This window comes from Musa acuminata, chromosome BXJ1-8, assembly GCF_036884655.1.
Source record: "Musa acuminata AAA Group cultivar baxijiao chromosome BXJ1-8, Cavendish_Baxijiao_AAA, whole genome shotgun sequence".
Classification (NCBI taxonomy): domain Eukaryota; kingdom Viridiplantae; phylum Streptophyta; class Magnoliopsida; order Zingiberales; family Musaceae; genus Musa; species Musa acuminata.
In genome coordinates this window covers 11064459-11082576 of record NC_088334.1, presented here as the reverse complement: position 1 = coordinate 11082576, position 18118 = coordinate 11064459, and the positions used below count along the sequence as shown (strand labels likewise).

General features: G+C 33.3%; 2 protein-coding genes across 3 annotated transcripts; one reads left to right on the top strand and one right to left on the bottom strand.

Annotated features, from left to right (window-relative positions):
- The first annotated feature begins 10005 nt into the window (after positions 1 to 10005).
- On the top strand, positions 10006 to 15271 carry LOC103994480 (pyruvate kinase, cytosolic isozyme). The gene is made up of 4 exons (XM_009414826.3): positions 10006 to 10135; positions 10252 to 10552; positions 13168 to 13629; positions 14337 to 15271. The coding sequence occupies exons 2-4, from the start codon at positions 10295 to 10297 to the stop codon at positions 15147 to 15149; spliced, it is 1533 nt and encodes a 510-aa protein (XP_009413101.1). The 5' UTR covers positions 10006 to 10135; positions 10252 to 10294; the 3' UTR covers positions 15150 to 15271.
- Positions 15272 to 15724: 453 nt separating this feature from the next.
- Positions 15725 to 18014, bottom strand: LOC103994481 (uncharacterized). 2 transcript variants are annotated; one of them, XM_065079010.1, is made up of 6 exons: positions 17819 to 17886; positions 17650 to 17720; positions 16717 to 16859; positions 16535 to 16641; positions 16347 to 16427; positions 15725 to 16273 (listed from the first exon to the last, which is right to left on the bottom strand). In XM_065079010.1, the coding sequence occupies exons 3-6, from the start codon at positions 16855 to 16857 to the stop codon at positions 15946 to 15948; spliced, it is 657 nt and encodes a 218-aa protein (XP_064935082.1). In that variant the 5' UTR covers positions 16858 to 16859; positions 17650 to 17720; positions 17819 to 17886; the 3' UTR covers positions 15725 to 15945. The 2 variants fall into 2 exon arrangements, with proteins under 2 accessions (XP_064935082.1, XP_009413103.2); XM_009414828.3 differs by having other exon boundaries at positions 15830 to 16273; positions 16347 to 16429; positions 16717 to 16765; positions 17819 to 18014.
- Between the last annotated feature and the right edge of the window lie 104 nt (positions 18015 to 18118).

Sequence of the window (18118 nt, the reverse complement as noted above, 5' to 3'; positions counted from 1 at the left end):
CATAAAAAGAAAAACATATATAGGTTTATTAATCTCTCAATTCTTTATGAATCATAAAAATTATAATTTAAAAAAAATCATGATTCATTTCAAAAATTTTCTTCTTTAGTAAACAATAAGAAGAAACATGGAAGTTCAAAGAACAAGATCTTGATTCACAATAAAATTTCATGTATCGAATATCGAGAAATCAAGATGATGATTCATAAAGAATACCATAAGTTACATTCAAGAGAAAAATCATCATTCATTTTTAATTCATTCAATTTGTCAAATCAACTTTTCTTGGGTATGCATGATATTAAAACATGGTTTCAAATCTTCAACATATAACATGCATGAATTCAAAAATTGAAAGGAGAATGGAAGAATTCAAAGGTACAATGATTTCAACCATCTCATAAACAAATGAAGGATCAAGTCATGAATCCAAAATTCATAAATCATTTCGACAAATCTTTTTTTAAATAATCAAAATGATCATCAAAGGAAATCTCATGTTATTCCAAAAAATCAAGATCATGATTTTGATAAAACTCATTTAAATCAAATCTTTAACTTGAAACTCATAATCAAGTCATCAAAATCAATTTCGAGATTCACAAAATATCATGAAATCATTAATCTCGATCAGATGGGAAAAGCATTTTTTAAGTGATTCTTTTTCATCTCAGCATGCCTTATATGTCATGAGTAAGTTAAGCATGCCTTAAACATCTATTTTCACGCCATATAAAGAGTAAGTTAAGGATTCAATTATCTCATGTCATGAATTCCAACAAGCATCTCAAATTATCAACATCACATTAAAAAGATATTTCAAAAAGATATATCGATAAGTGATTCATTTGTATCATTTCATTCATTCGGAAGATTCTCCTCTTTGGTAAATAAATCTAGGAGAACAAGATAAATTAAGGGAGATATAACATGATTGAAGCATTGAACATGATTCATATTTAAAATGTGTCTCATGTCATAAGTATGAATCAAACATTTGTGAAATCCGAAATCATCCTCAAAGTCACATTCAATAAATTCATACATGACAAGCATAGATTTATTGAAAAGTTGATAAGATAGAGGATCACATTTCGTTTTTATAAATTTCTATTCATGTGATTTTCTTCTTATAAGCATGCCTTTACCTTTAATAAAACAAGTGTCAACATTTAAGACGGAAAGGTAAATTTCATAAAACAAATCATCAAGCATTATTTCATGATAACATCCTTTTAATATCTTGATATTTATCATCAAGTATGATTTCAAAAAAGAAGTTCAATAGAAATCATTAAGACCAAATGCAAGATACACTCATTTATTTTCAAAATATTCATCATGTTTATTTTCGTGAGATTCACAAGATTGGTCAAATAAATTCATTAATCTCAATAGGATAGAAAATTCATTTCCATTTCATACAATTGATTTCATGTGAGGGTATTCGAGTCTTTTGTGAAAACATGTATCATCATTTAAAATCGAAACATAAGTTTCGTCATGAAGTCGTCAAGACCAAACACATCATGATATCACATCTATCATCAAAAGACTATCAAGAAATTCATACATAGATGTACACGCACTATGTCATCTTAATATGTCATGAGAATGCCATCTTAATTCGTTATAAAAACGATTAGACCAAAAACATGTTAATCTAAAATGAGAGTTTCAAATCAATATTTACTTCAAAAACTCATGCATGACATAAAATCATCAAGATACACATGCATGGATTAATCCTAAGCATTATCACATATCATATAATTATCATCCCTGATGTTGCATACATCATTCAACATTTCAAAACATAACATGCATGAAACCTTAGCAATATACTTTTCATGATCAAATTTTTAATTTTTCAAAGATGCTAAAAAGAAAAACATGATATAATTTTTGAAAAATAATTTTTTATTTCCTATTCCTACTATCTAAATTAAGCACTCATGAAAAACTTTAAGTAATTTCAAAATAATTCAAGAGAGTTGAGTTACTTACGTTGTAGTCGAAGCCCGTCAAAGCCCATTTCGCCGTTTCACCTTTGGAAGTTCTTGATTCATCCTTGATTGCCTTCCTCTTCTTTGGCCTCTTCCTTCGTTCAAGTTCATTATTTATTTTATATTTTTGTTTAATGAACTTATTAGGATTTAGTGTTCGAAGTTTAAGTTCATCATTGTCCTCATCACTTGAGTCATCACTCAAGTGGTATTCATTTGTCCGGAGTTCGAAATCCTTCCTATTCTTTGGAAGGTGGTTCAAGTGCTCATCGGGTTCAAAATGTTCCAAAAGTATTATTTCATAGATCATTAATGACCCGATTAATTCTTCTAATGGAAAATCATTTAAATTTTTTATCTCTTGTATTGCGGTTATTTTAGGATCCCACCTTTTTGGAAGGGATCTTAAGATCTTCCTTACGAGATCAAAATTCGAAAAAGATTTACCAAAAACTCTTAGATTATTGACGACATCCGTGAAACGGGTGTACATATCGCATATAGTCTCGCTTGGTTGCATTCGAAAAAGCTCAAAATCATGCAATAAAATGTTAACTTTCGAGTCTTTGACTCTACTAGTTCCCTCATGCGTGATTTCAAGTATTCACCAAATATCAAAAGCTGTTTCGCACGTAGAAATCCGATTGAACTCATTTTTGTCCAAAGCGCAAAATAAGGCATTCATAGCCTTTGCGTTTAAAGAAAAATACTTCTTCTCCAAATCCGACCATTCGATCATAGGTTTAGAGGGAAGTTGAAAATTATTTTCAATAATATTCCATAAATCCAAATTCATAGAAATCAAGAAAACTCTCATTTGAGTTTTCCAATAAGTGTAGTCCAATCCGTTAAACAATGGTGGACGAACAACCGAAAAGCCCTTTTGAAAGCCATGAAGAGCCATTTCTCTCATGTGTAAATCCGAAATGAGAAATACCGTGCTCTGATACCAATTGTTAGGATCAGAGTGGCACTAAGAGGGGGGGGGGGGTGAATTAGTTCAGCGGATTAAAACATTGGTTTTAGAAAATCTTTCATACAACTTGAAAGTGTGTTCGTAAAGGTGTGCAGCAAAAGTAATGAGGAAGTAAAGCACGTATGAAGGTTTACAGTAAGGTAAATAGCAATAAGTAAATGCAAACCAGAGAACACGCCAATTTTATAGTAGTTCGGTCAAATGACCTACATCTATTTGCGAAGCCTTCTTCGATGAGGCTCCCAACTTCCACTAGCAAATCACTTTGAAGGGAAAGGACAAATAACCCTCTTACAACCTTTTACAAGTGGTTCATACAATTACAAAACTTCAACGAAAAGGAAGGAGGTGAACACTCAAGCAATTGAAAACAAGGCTTGCTAAAAACTTTACAAAAGCTTTTGTCTCAATCTAATGCTTCTCAAAAAGTTGTATTCTCAGCTGAGAATTGAAGGGTATTTATAAGCCCCAAGAGGATTCAAATTTGGACTCCAAATTTTGAATTCCTTTGGGTTCTCGATGCTGGCAGTGCTACCGCCTGTCAGTATCTGACACTGATAGTGTACTGGCGGTGTCACCGTCTGTCGGTGGCTGTGCCACCGCCTGATCTCGGGTGTTGGGCAGTGCCACCGCCCGACCTTTCGGGTTCTGGGTGGTGGCACTGCCCAGTCCGGCGGTTCCACCGCCCAACCTTTCGGGTTATGGGCGGTGCCACCGCCTAGACTATTTTAGCTCACTGGTTGGGCTCCAAACTTAGCCCAAACCAGTTCAAACTCGAGCCCAATTGGCCCTTACTTGGGTTATAGGATTAACACCTAATCCTAACCCTAATTAACATGCTAATTACGAATTTAAAGACATTTCCTAAGCTATTACAAAGTCCGCAAGTCAAGACTTCTTCCAGCAAGCTTCCGGCGAACTTCCGGCGGTCTTCCGATAAACTCTCGGAAACCATTCTACGGACTCCCGGCAAGCTCCTAGACTTCACAATTTGATCTTGGCGAGTTCCGATGAGCTTCTTCGGCAAGTTACGATCTTTCTCGGCGAGCTCCGTGAACTTCTTACGTACCTTTCGGTGAGCTTCCGAAAACCCTTCGGGAAGCTCCCTACTCATTCTCGGCTAGTTCCGGCAGTATTCCCGATGAACCTTCGTACTTCCGTCGAACTCTCGAACTTCTAACGAATCCTTCGTGCTTTACTCTAGCACTTTGTTTCACTTTATGTCTTCATCGTTATCATAGTTAATCCTGCACACACAGCCTAAACTCTACTCCGATCTAGACAATTATTACAATGCAAATTGACTTTCTATTGCCCGGCACGTCATTGGTTGGCGCTTCATCTGATTCTTCAGCACATCATCCTCTCTTGCGGCTTGTTGCCCAATCGACGGTTGACCTCCATAACCCCAATATCCTTGGCACAATTCTGCTTTCCTTGGCCCGATGCCCGAGGTCCGAAGCCTTCTGCCGTCCAATATCTTGACGTGATCTCCTCCGGCGCAACGTCAATTCCTCCTACGTTAACTGTCTAATCCTGATCGAGTAGACCTGCATAACTCAAAATGCAATTAAACATCTAAACACAATCAATTAGTTTCATTATCAAAATCCGAGATTCAACAAAACCATGATATAATTTATCATGATCTCCTTAATATTTTAATATTATATTATCATAAACCTAAATTTTACAATTGTTAACAATATATTATCATGATTCTATCAATAATAAAGAACATGTTTTTCTAAATTATGAAATAATATAGATATCATTGAGATAAGATTATCACGATCTCATAGATATTTTAAGAATATATTATTAACATTTTAAATTATAAAATATTATCTTGCTTATAAAAATAATAAAGATTAGATCTCAAAATGATTTCCAAAATTATAAAATCTTTATATCGATACCAAAAATCGCTCTAGAAGACTTAGTGTAATAAAGAACCGAGATCACAATCTGATTGATTCTAAATCATGATAAACATGATATGATTTATAATGGTCTCTTTAATTTTTTAATATTATATTATCATGATCCTAAATTATTGAATTTATAGTAATATATTATCATGATTCTATCAAAATAAAGAACTTGATTTTCTAAATTATGAAATAATATAGATATCTTTGAGATAAGATTATCAAGATCTTATCGAATACCCTATTCCGTTAGTATTGATAGGGATTTTCTGTTAGGAAAGATAACGATATTATCACGTTCTCATAGATATTTTGAGAATATATTATTATAATTTTAAATTATAAAATATTATCTTGATTATATCAATAATAAAGATTAGATCTCAAAAAGATTTTCGAAATTATGAAATAATTTAATAAATATTTTTATAATTTATTTTTTAAATAAAATATATACTTATTATATTTTTATGATTTTATTTGTGCATATAAATTTATAATCATTATCAATAAAAAATTAGTAGTTATACTCATCGATACCGTTAATTCAAGATGTCTTTATATCAATACCAAAAATCTCTCTAGAATGAGTTAGTGTAAAAAAAAATCGAGATCACGATTGAGGGATTCTAAATAATGATAAACCATGATATTATTTATCACGATCTCCTTAATATTTTAATATTATATTATCATAATCTTAAATTATAAAATTGATAATAATATATTATCATGATTCTATCAATAATAAAGAACAAGTTTTTCTAAATTATGAAATAATATAGATATCATTGAGATAAGATTATCACGATCACCTAGATTTTTAAAAATATATTATTAAAATTTTAAATTATAAAATATTATCTTGATTATATCAATAATAAAGATTAGATCTCAAAATGATTTTCGAAATTATGAAATAATTTAATAAATATTTTTATAATTTTTATTTGTGCATATAAATTTATAATTATTATTAATAAAAATTTAGTGAGTCATACTCATCGGTACCGTTAATTCATAATGTCTTAGGGTGAGCTTTATATCCATACCAAAAAACTCTTTAGAATGAGTTCGTATAACAAAGAATCGAGATCACGATAAAGAGATTCTAAATCATGATAAACCATGATATGCTTTATCACGATCTCCTTAATATTTTCATATTATATTATCATAATCTTAAATTATAAAATTTATAATAATATATTATCATGATTATATCAATAATAAAGAATATGTTTTTCTAAATTATGAAATAAAATAGATATCATTTAGAGAAGGTTATCACGAACTCATAGATATTTTAAGAATATATTATTATAATTTAAAATTATAAAATATTATCTTAATTCTATCAATAATAAAGATTTGATCCCAAAATGATTTTCGAAATTATGAAATAATTTAATAAATAATTTATTATTATTTAAATAAAATATATATTTATTATATTTTTATAATATTTATTTGTGTATATAAATTTATAATAATTATCAATAAAAATGTAGTGAGTGATAATCATCGGTACCGTTAATTCATGACGTCATATGGTGAGTTTTATCTCCATAACAAAAATCTATCTAAAATAAGTTAGTGTAACAAAGAATCGAGATCATGATCAAGGTATTCTAAATCATGATACACCATGATATGATTTATCACGATCTCTTTAATATTTTAATATTATATTACCATATAAATTTATAGTTATTATCAATAAAAAAAATTAATGAGTCATACTCATCGATACCATTAATTTATGACATCTTAGGGTGAGATTTATTAACATACCGAAAGTCTCTCTAAAATAACTTAGTGTAATAAAGAACAAAGATCAGGATCGATGGATTCTAAATCATGATAAACTATGATATGATTTATCATGATTCTAAATTATAATAATATATTATCATGATTCTATCAATAATAAATCATGATTTCAACATGATTTTTATATTATATTATTAAAATTCTAAATTATAAAATTTATAAATAATATATTATTATGATTATAAATTATAAAATTTATAATAATATATTATCAAGATTCTATTAATAATAAAGAACATGATTTTCTAAATTATGAAATAATATAGATATCATTGAGATAATATTATCACGATCTCATAGATATTTTGAGAATATATTATTATAATTTTAAATTATAAAATATTATCATAATTCTATCAATAATAAAGATTATGATCTCAATATTTATTTTCAAAATTATGAAATAATTTAATAAATATATTTTCATATTTTTATTATTAATTAAAAATATATATTTATTTTATTTTATAATTTTTATTTGTACATATAAATTTATAATCATTATAAATAAAAATTTAGTTAGTTAGTTTTTATCACTCTTGGGTCTCTTTTATGGTCTAAGAAAATTAATAAAAATTTATACTCATCGATACCATTAATTCATGACATTTATACCGAAAATCTCTCTAGAATAACTCAGTGTAACAAAGAACTAATATAACGATCAATGAATTCTAAATCATGATAAACCATGATTTGATTTATCATAATCACTTTTATAATTTAATATTATATTATCATGATCATAAATTATAGAATTTATAATAATATATTATCATGATTCTATCGATCATAAAGAACATGATTTTATAAATTATAAAATAATATAAATATTATTGAGATAAGATTATCATGATTTCATCAATATTTTGAGAATATATTATTATAATTTTAAATTATAAAATATTATCATGATTTTATCAATAATAAAGATTATGATCTTAATATGATATCCTAAAGTAAGAAATAATTTAATAAATATTTTTATATTTTTATTATTATTTAAAAATATATAATTACCACATTTTATTATCTCTATTTGTATATATAAATTCATACTCACTATTAATAAAAATTAGTGAATCATTTCTTCTCGCTTTCTTGTTACTCTTTTGGTTTCTCAAGAAAATCAATAAAATTAATACTCATCAGCACCGTTAATGTATGATGTCTTGATGTGAGCTTTATAGCCATACCAAATCTATCGTGACCCAATGCAACAAGGAAACCGAGATCATGATCGAATAAATCTAAATAGAGATGAGATTTATCATGATCCCCTTAATATTTTAATATAATATTCCATTATCCTAAATCATAGAATTTATAATAATATATTATCATGATTCTATCAATAATAAATCATGATCTCAACATGATTTTCTAAATTACCAAATAATTTAATTAATATTTTATATTTATTATTAATTAATAAATTATATTATTATCACATTTTATAATCTCTCTTTGTGTATATAAATTTGTAATCACTATCACTATAAATTTTATAATCTTTTCAGAATGACCTGGTGCCACAAAGAAATCAAGATCCAGGGATTCTAAATCATAATCCCTTTAATATTCTAATACTATATTATTATGATTCTAAATAATAGAATTTATAATAACATATTATCATGATTCTATCAATAATAAAGATCATGATATTAACTAGATCTCTTAAATTATGAAATGATTTAGTAAATATTTTATATTCATTATTGATTAAAAATATATAATTATCTTATTATATATATATATATATATATATATATATATATTTATACTCACTATAATAAAAAATTAGTGACTCATTTCTTCTCACCCTCTTGGGTCTCTTTTGGTGGGTGTTGCAATCCTCTAGATATCATTGCTTTATTGCAATATATTATGCCATAATGCAGTGATTATTTTGTATGGAGATTTGGAAGTTTGATGTTGGAAATCTAATTCAAGAAGATTCCCAATCCCCAATCAATGTAGATTAGACTGAGGGTGACAGAGTAAAAAACACACACATTATATATATATATATATATATATATATATATATATATATATATATATATATATATATATATAGCATTAGGCCATCAAATTAATAATTCATAAATTTTATAATTAAATACTTATCGTATAAATCAATAAGGTAAATTTCTAGTAAATCTTGCAAGATTTTTATCATAGTATTAGAGTGGTAAAAAAAAAAATTTGAGCCTTAAGATAAAAAGAGATATATTCTAAGATACGGTCTTGTTGATTGAAAAAGTTAGACTATATATATTAAGTTTGACTCTTAACTTAGAAGCTTAAGCTTTTAGGTTGAGTATCTGATTTAATATATGTTAATCTTGATTAGTTTAGTTCATACTCATCATTATAATATTTCGAATAGATTATTCCTTTTTATTTTATTTTGATGTAATCATATTATTATTTTTTAAATAATAAAATTTTTTCTTGTCATCCTCCTCGCTAGTCGTTGCGTTTGCCTCATGGTTTTATCATGATTACCTCTACCCTCTCACCATGCCTATGATTACCTTTGCCTCGTCATGAAATTAGCTATTGCCACATCCTCCTCTAGATGGACATTAGTGATTATTGTCTTAGTTCCATCGTGGCCACCTCCATCCCACTATGTTGTTACCTCACACTCCTCTTCGCATTCACATGACCTTCGGTGCCCTTACATGGGACTTGACCAAAGGAAAAAATTCTCTCTTTTATCTTTCTACGAAGGCTCCATACCTTCTGTCTATTATGAGTTGTATGGTATTGAGGTAAAAGAGGACAACATATGAAGTAGGGATGAAAAAAGGAGCATCATCATTTAAAGAAATCTCCAGTTAGGTGACAAGGATGTAATGGAGAGAATGAGAAAAGGGGTCCAATCAAGTGGAGATAGATGAGGTTTAGGCTGGGGCCAAATAGGAGGATGTGGTGGGGCTCTGATAGGACGAGGGTGATAAAAAAAGAAAGAATATTTTTAGAAAATAAGAATTGCTTTGCATGAATAAATAAATAAAAGAATGTCATATGAGAAAAAAATTTAATATTTAAAATAAAAAAACTCTAATCAATTATATATATATATATATATATATATAGATATATATATATATATATATATATATATATATATATATATATATATATATATATATATATATATATATATGGGGGGCGAGATAAATAACAGGAATTAAGGGACTTAAGCGTAAATATTAAAACATATTGGTAACGCTTTGCCACCTCACTCCGATCTCCACTCCCTAAACCCCATCTTATCGGCTCTTGTCGGTGGCAGCCACCACCTCCTCGCTTGAGCACCGAAGGGAAAGTGTTCGACACTTCGGAGGCGGACGAGAAAGAGAAGCTATTTTTAGGTATCGATCGATCAACCGGATAGCTTGCTCTTGTTCTTCTCCGTTGAAGTATCCAGATCTCTTTTCCTTTCGCGTTTATCGTTGCTTCTTTTTATGGTGTTATGGTTTATTTGTAGGAGGCAGCTAGGGTTTTCGCTGCTGGAGGGGAGGAGAGAAGGGATGGCGAACATCGACATCGAGGGGTTGCTGAGGGAGCTGCCCAACGACGGGCGGGTGCCCAAGACGAAGATCGTGTGCACTCTGGGACCCGCGTCGCGGTCGGTGCCGATGCTGGAGAAGCTGCTTCGGGCGGGGATGAACGTCGCCCGCTTCAATTTCTCCCATGGCACCCACGAGTACCACCAGGAGACCCTCGACAATCTCGGCGTCGCCATGCACAACACCCAGATCCTCTGTGCCGTCATGCTCGACACCAAGGTGCTTCTTTATTGCTTTCCCCTCCTACCCTTCTTTATTGCTTTCGATTGGCTCTTCTTGTGTGATTAGTGTCGTGGCTATGCCTTGCTTGTGAGTTTGGTGTGGAGGGATACTGTAAATTTTGTATCTTTTAAAAAACATCCCTATTTTTAGCCTCTGTCTGCTCCGAATGGTTGCTAGTTCTTTATGATATACCTGTGGGGCTTTTTCTTTTTCTTTTGAGGGTATTAAAGCTTATAAATATATCAGGTACTTTCCTACAACTTCAAATTTTGGGGTTGTTGGTAAACTATCGAGATCTTTTTCATGGTATTAAAGCTGGTCATGAGATTTTGAATCTTACATGTGCCCTTCTTTATTTCGGTTGGTGTTTGATCAATACTTGTGCTATGCCCTTTTCATTAATTGTCTTGCACCATGTCAAGCCAACTCTATAAATACAAAGAAGAAAGCAAGTTATGAACCTTGAGCCTTTTGCTTTTCATGATTTATATTGAACAGGACCCCTGGAACAACTTTAGCATCTATGTATAGTGTTGCTGCCTGTTTTATTGGCCATACACCAATTAGCACCTACGTTGATTTATGTTGAGCCCCGTACGTAATGCATCATTATGCTGTCAGTATAGGATACCACAAGTCATCCCATCACTTCCTGTGTACCTTCAGTGGCCACCCTGAGGCATTCAACTTTGATCGTCTACTGTACTTTCCATGTGAACCTTAGTATGCATTGCCAAAATCTGAGAACTGTTGCTTCTTTTGTATACCAGACATCAAGTTCTTGTTATACTATGTTTCTCTTTCTTTCTTTCTTCTCATTTGCACAGGTCAAACAGAAGGTTTTATCACTTATTAAGTGGCATCTTGTTGTTGTTGTCAATCATAATTCCATTGTCAATCAGACAGAAGTCCAGTATAACATTGTATCTTTTCTAAGAAAAATTAAGTTTAAGCTTCCTGTTAAAACCTACTGTGCTTGTTCTGTGAAGCAACATGTTATCTTTTTTTCTTGATTATCTTGCTCTTGTTCTTTTGTCATGCTGTTTGAGATTGCCTTGGACTTGAGGTTGCTTACCTTCCATTATTCAGTTATGATCACTATCAGTATTTGGAAGATCCTGATATGGTTATTTGGTTAAGGTTTTATGACTAATAATATCATGCTTACCTCAAACATCCTGGTAATCTCATCAAGCCTAGGCTAGACAAGATCATAAGATCAGAAGTTGCATTTTTTTGTATTTTGAATGGCAACATTAGATTTAATTTTGTTTTGTCATTAATGTCTCTGCACAAATTATAGTCAATTTGGCAGTTTACTTGACCTGTTGGCTTAGAACAGTCAGTCTGTTCATGGTAAACCTTCAATCAGTTCCCTCTACCATGGTAAAACCTAGGCATTCCAGTCCATTTAAGTTCTACCAATCATGATTTGATTGTACATCGAGGTATGGAAGCACATGTTATGGTGTAATATGGTCTCTAATTGCAAGTAAAAATAAATTCTTGTTCCTCCAATCGTAAAATGGAGATCATTTTCCAGCAAGATTCTACTAGGTTGATGTCGATGGTTACAGGGTGGAAATACTATATTCTTTTATTTCATTTTACGGGGGTATGTTTGCCCGTCTCACATGCTGTCATTTATTCTCGTACATTATATATCATATGCTAAAATGATGTTTGTGACATAATTAACTTTTTTTCTGGTTTTGTTATATTTTTGGTACTGCCCTATGTTGGCTTATGTTGGTAGAGGCAACATCTCTGTACTAATCAATTACCCTTTGCCTCTGTATGCATGCTCATATATATGTATATAAAGTGACACACACTACCTCTATTCACGTGCAGATGGCATTCTTGTATGCACATGTATTTACGTATGTATATCAATGCATGTAGAGAGAGATCAACTAGGGATATGATCATAAACCCATGAGGCATAAGAAAAATCTTCTTACATGCTTTCAATTTGAAGAACAATCGGAACTTAACATTAGATACTTGTTTGATATACTTGTCTGTTCCATATGTGCATGTTGAGTAGGTACTCGAAATTGATGCTTGTTTCATGTTTGTGGATCCAGACAAAATAGATGAAACGGAAGAGATGCGTGAGATGATACATTTCCAATTTCAATTACTGTTTTTCATCTCCTCATCTTTCTACACTTTCCATATTTTTCTGGAACTTATAAAGAATTGAGAAGAAATCATAAGAAATTTGAAATAGATGATATTTTCCCAATTGCAATTTAGCGCCAGTCCTACTATTTAAATTGTGATCCCAAACCTTGTAGATGTTGTTATTAATGGTTCCTGATTGATTTCTTGCTTTTTTTTTTGTCAGAGTAATTCGATTATCGACATTAAATATATGTCTTGACAAGTATTGGTTGTTTTGAGGACCGTTGAACTTATGCTCTTGAGAAAATTACTGAGCAGATAAAACAGTAGGTTGCTTTGCTAAATATTTGAACATCCACCATATCTTTGTATACTGTTGAGTGTTGACATATGTTTATGTGATCACCAACTTTGCCTCCTGTTGACATATGTCTTTGTTGCCCGTGCCTTCTTTGCTCACACTGTTCCTTGTAATTTGCTAGGGGCCTGAGATTCGAACTGGTTTTCTGAAGGATGGGAAGCCTATCAAACTGACAGAGGGTCAAGAAATTACCATTAACACCGATTACAACTTAAAGGGTGACGAGAACATGATTACTATGAGCTACAAGAAACTTCCTGTCGATCTAAAACCTGGAAACACCATACTGTGTGCTGATGGTACCATAACCTTGACTGTCCTGTCATGTGACCCAGAGGGTGGAACAGTGAGATGCCGTTGCGAAAATACTGCAGTTTTAGGTGAGAGAAAGAATGTCAATCTCCCGGGTGTCATTGTGGATCTCCCCACGTTGACAGAAAAGGATATGGAAGACATTCTGGGGTGGGGTGTGCCAAATGAAATTGATATGATTGCCCTCTCTTTCGTCCGCAAAGGATCTGATCTTGTTCATGTACGGAAGGTTCTTGGCCCTCATGCAAAACGTATACAGCTGATGTCAAAGGTTGGTTATTCTTTTTGCTAGCATAACACATTTATATAGCTTTACATGTGTTTTTACACTCACAGTTAATAGTCAATCATGCTTGCTATGATGGAACTGTCATAATCTGTTATAACGAGTATAATGGACATGTTTAAAACCATAACAAGTCATTATAATGGTTAGTTATAACAGATTCATGCGAGCCCTCCTTTCAATGTGATTTTGCTACTTTTTTTTTTAACCAAAAAAGAGAAAACTTATATTAAAACACTAGAACACTTATTATGACTTTGCTACTAATGGTTGCATTATTCAGGTAATCACAGGTTTATACCATGTTATAATGAGATATGATGATTGTTCTTTTTTATTTATTTCTTTTAAGAGGTGTGATGACTTTTACTAGCCAAACACCATGATTATAATTGAAGAATTTTAAAACAACGGTTGTCCATCTGATTAAAAGTTCTACATTGTATAGATGAACAACAATGAAATTCAACAATCTATGATATGATGGCTTTTATAAATATCAGGTCATGACAGTTGTTTGCCCTTTTATTATATAGCATGAGTCCCCATCTTCAAGATAATGATATCTATCTTCTGAAAAAAAAAATATTTCACCTTGCTTGTGATGCAATTGACTTGTTTTGACTTTTATTTGTGAATATGTTTATCGTTTCATATGTTGTTTGTTTGAACTTTTGATGTTGGTCATGAAGATCGAGAACCAGGAGGGTGTGATAAACTTTGACGAAGTCCTCAAGGAAACTGATTCTTTCATGGTTGCCCGAGGTGATCTTGGAATGGAGATCCCAGTTGAGAAGATTTTTCTTGCTCAAAAGATGATGATCTACAAGTGCAACCTTTTGGGCAAACCTGTTGTTACAGCCACCCAGATGCTCGAATCCATGATCAAGTCTCCTCGCCCAACACGTGCAGAGGCAACCGATGTGGCCAATGCTGTTCTCGATGGAACTGACTGTGTCATGCTCAGTGGCGAGAGTGCTGCCGGAGCATACCCTGAGCTTGCAGTGAAGATTATGGCTCGAATTTGTATCGAAGCAGAGTCATCCCTTGATTATGGTGCCATCTTCAAGGAGATGATAAGGACTACTCCTCTGCCAATGAGCCCATTGGAGAGCCTTGCATCCTCAGCTGTTCGCATAGCAAACAAGGCGAATGCAGTGCTCATAGTGGTCTTGACACGTGGTGGAACCACTGCTAAGCTGGTTGCCAAATACCGGCCAGCAGTCCCGATCCTCTCTGTGGTTGTTCCGGTGCTGACAACTGATTCATTTGATTGGACAATCAGTGATGAGAGACCTGCAAGGCACAATCTGGTATACCGAGGGTTGATCCCTGTGCTCGCTGAGGGCTCAGCCAAAGCAACGGATGCTGAGTCGACGGAGGTGATCCTGGAGGCCGCAATGAAGTCGGCAGTTCGAAAAGGGCTATGCAAGCCAGGAGATGCCGTCGTAGTACTGCACCGCATTGGCATCGGATCTGTCGTAAAGATCTGTATGGTGAAGTGAGTTAATAAGCATGTAAGTTTACTGCTTTATCTCGTGGGATCTACTTCTTGGTATAATTATCTACCGACTGTGTAGTAAGTGTTTGATCAGTATATGATTAAACTGTCTAGTCGTGACCATAATTTTGCTCTGATTTAGAATTTTTGTGCTTAGGTTAATCTTCCGAATCTGTTGGGTTGTTCCGTATTCTTAAACGGAGGAGGCTCTGAACTGATTAATCTAATCATCATTTATTATTTATTAGTTTTAATTTAAACATATAAAAATATTATTTTTGGTTTATCTTTTAAGTTAAGTTTCATCCAACTTTTTAGAGGTATTGCTCTCTAATGCGTTAGAGATGTGATGGGGCACGGCCGTACCAATTAACTCACTCGCTCAAGCATAATTATTAGATGCTATTGAAATCATGGCCGGCATTGGGGGTTTAAAGAGCAAGTAATGTTAGAAATTACTGATATATAGCAAAATAAATGCCCATTATCAAACAAAAATCATCCATGATGATGTGATTTTGGTCACAACTTGGAAGAGGAAGCAAAGAGCAAATAAATAATGATAGAATTACTAATATATGGGAAAAGAATTGGCCATGTATAGAGCCATAACTTTTTGTTCATCAAATAAAATATGATGTTTGGGGAAAAGAGGAATAATTTTTTGAGAAAAGCAGTCTCCTATTTACCACCAACATTCCTCACATTACATAAATAGGTCAACAAGGTTTAAAACTGAAAAACAAACAGCCTAAAATTTTATGAGATGCAACAAAATTGCATGCATATTTTTTCTCTGGTCATTCGTCATCGGAACTTTCATAAGCTAAACCTAGCAAACTTTTAACTGCATCCTCTGCACCCTTTGATTTCATGGAAGGATCTTTACCCTCCTGCTCTTCCTGTTTCTTGTGCACCCCAACGGCAGCCACCAAGCATGAACTTTTCTGTGTTTCGCATGGCCTCGTGGGAGATAGATTCTTCCCAAGCTTTCCTTCACTGTCTGCAGGTGACGCAACTCTTCCAGGGAAAGATTGGGTGGAATGCTCAGGTTGCAAAGAACCAGGGCTCGAAACCTTCTGCCGCTTAGGTTTGATTCCAATGATGTTTTTCAAGAGATCTTGCTGCCTGCCCATCAAAGAAATAACAAATCATGTTTCTTGTATAGTAATAATAAGCCTGTAACTAAATCCAACATTACCTTATGCCACTCTTTGGCTTCGGTTCAACCCGAAGTGGCAGGGGCAAAGGTGCAGGTGAGGAGTCCGCCAAACTTGCAGCTTTGTAGTCAGAGTCATGGAAATTAAAATATACAAATGAGAAAAAAGACAAAAAATGATGCAGAAATAGCTATATGTCAACACATGCAACTCGTTCCCATGAGGATATCTTAAATGCAGCAAATGCCCGTTTTTCAGTGCGCCGTAGAAGACGCTCGGCATCTTCCTCGGCTTCCATTTGTTCTTTAAGATATAGCAAGTCATCGCTGTCCAAAGCTGAGAGTGAACCACCACAAAGTTAACCATATCATGAAAGTATATAACATTGCTGCGAAAAAGAAAATCAAGTACCGCCTCGCCCATGAAGGTAGCCTCCACGTTCACCGGCAACTTCCTGCATCTGCTAGCATCAACCGCCCAACAGGAGAAGCCAATATCCCTGCCGGGGCACGTTATCAGAACACTAACAAAGAAAATGTTTCCAACACGCATGCCTGAATGAATGAATGAATAGTTAACCTCAATGAAGTCACATCAGTTCACAAGAAAATGGTCAGCTATGCCATATTATCAAGTTATAAGCAAAATACTTTCAATCAGCCATACAGACATGTACTCCTTCTAAACATCAGTAGATCAGCATCTGCAGGGCATCATTGAAGCTGAATTACGTTCAGCCAGTGCAAGTTTTTCTCAAATAGTCACTGCTCTTTTTGTGGTTGCAAGGGAATAATTTTCAGCATATAAAGTAATTCGATGTGTTGAAAAAAAAAAGAGAATAAATGCTAAACTAGAAAATTATAGTGTTTCACACTAAAAAGGTGAAACACTCCAAAAAGTTTTGCATCATTAATCTAATATGCGTAATTGAGTGATATTATGTCGTACACATGAATTCGAACAAGAAATGAGTGAACTTTTCTAGCTCATATGCAATTCAAATTATAGTTGTCTTTATTACTAAGATTGATGAATCAGAAAACCTTGGATGTAAATCATATTCTATTCCCCATGAGATCACATCTAAAATTACAGCACCAGTATGGCACAGGCTAATCTCCATGCCCTGTTTATCTGATTCAATCAGTTGAACTTTGCAATGGCAACCAACGCCAGCCAGTTAAGAGTCCAAGAAATCTTGCATTCCATAATTCTAACGACCAACATATATTACTCGAAACTCAGAAAATGAAAGATTAAAAGACTTCTTTTTTTTTCTATGAAATAAAGCTACTTGGAACAAATCACAGGAGCAATGACCCATAGAAGGGCCGATCGGCTAACCTTAGCCACCATCCGTTGGAAGGTGACGTCCTCGTCGTCGATCTTGTCTTTCCCTTTCCCCCATTTCCGATCTGCGAATCATTACTAGGATTGCAGTTATCGCGTCTCACGACGAAAACAGCAGCAACAGCCGCAACGAGAAGGTCAAGGAGTTCGCCTGCAGCAATACCTTTGGGGTCCCTGAGGTTGGTGTACTCCCGCACTTCCTTTCCCGCCATGGCTTTCGATCACCGGCGAAGAGAAACCCTAGATTTCCAAAGCCTCCGCCTCCGGCGAAACAACAAAACGATCGAGGGAACGGAGAAAGCCCTAGAAGACGAACGGAAACTGGTGCGGGCTAAACGTGGTCTCTTCTCGGCCCAACTTGATCTCCCCCTTCCGTTTTGTCAACGACTCGGTCAAACCTGATCAGTATACTTTCATTATTCTCTCACTAAGCATCAGCCAGTCCCCATCATGCCTACCTGTC

Excerpts from the sequence above, each read along its gene's own strand:
- LOC103994480 (XM_009414826.3), top strand. The coding sequence starts at position 10,295 with ATGGCGAACATCGACATCGAGGGGTTGCTGAGGGAGCTGCCCAACGAC. Across the intron at positions 10,553-13,167 it reads CCGTCATGCTCGACACCAAG|GGGCCTGAGATTCGAACTGG; the intron begins GTGCTTCTTTAT and ends GTAATTTGCTAG. Across the intron at positions 13,630-14,336 it reads GTATACAGCTGATGTCAAAG|ATCGAGAACCAGGAGGGTGT; the intron begins GTTGGTTATTCT and ends TTGGTCATGAAG.
- LOC103994481 (XM_009414828.3), bottom strand. The coding sequence starts at position 17,867 with ATGGCGGGAAAGGAAGTGCGGGAGTACACCAACCTCAGGGACCCCAAA. Across the intron at positions 16,766-17,649 it reads TCCAACGGATGGTGGCTAAG|ATGCAGGAAGTTGCCGGTGA; the intron begins GTTAGCCGATCG and ends TGATGCTAGCAG. Across the intron at positions 16,642-16,716 it reads CTACCTTCATGGGCGAGGCG|CTTTGGACAGCGATGACTTG; the intron begins GTACTTGATTTT and ends GTTCACTCTCAG.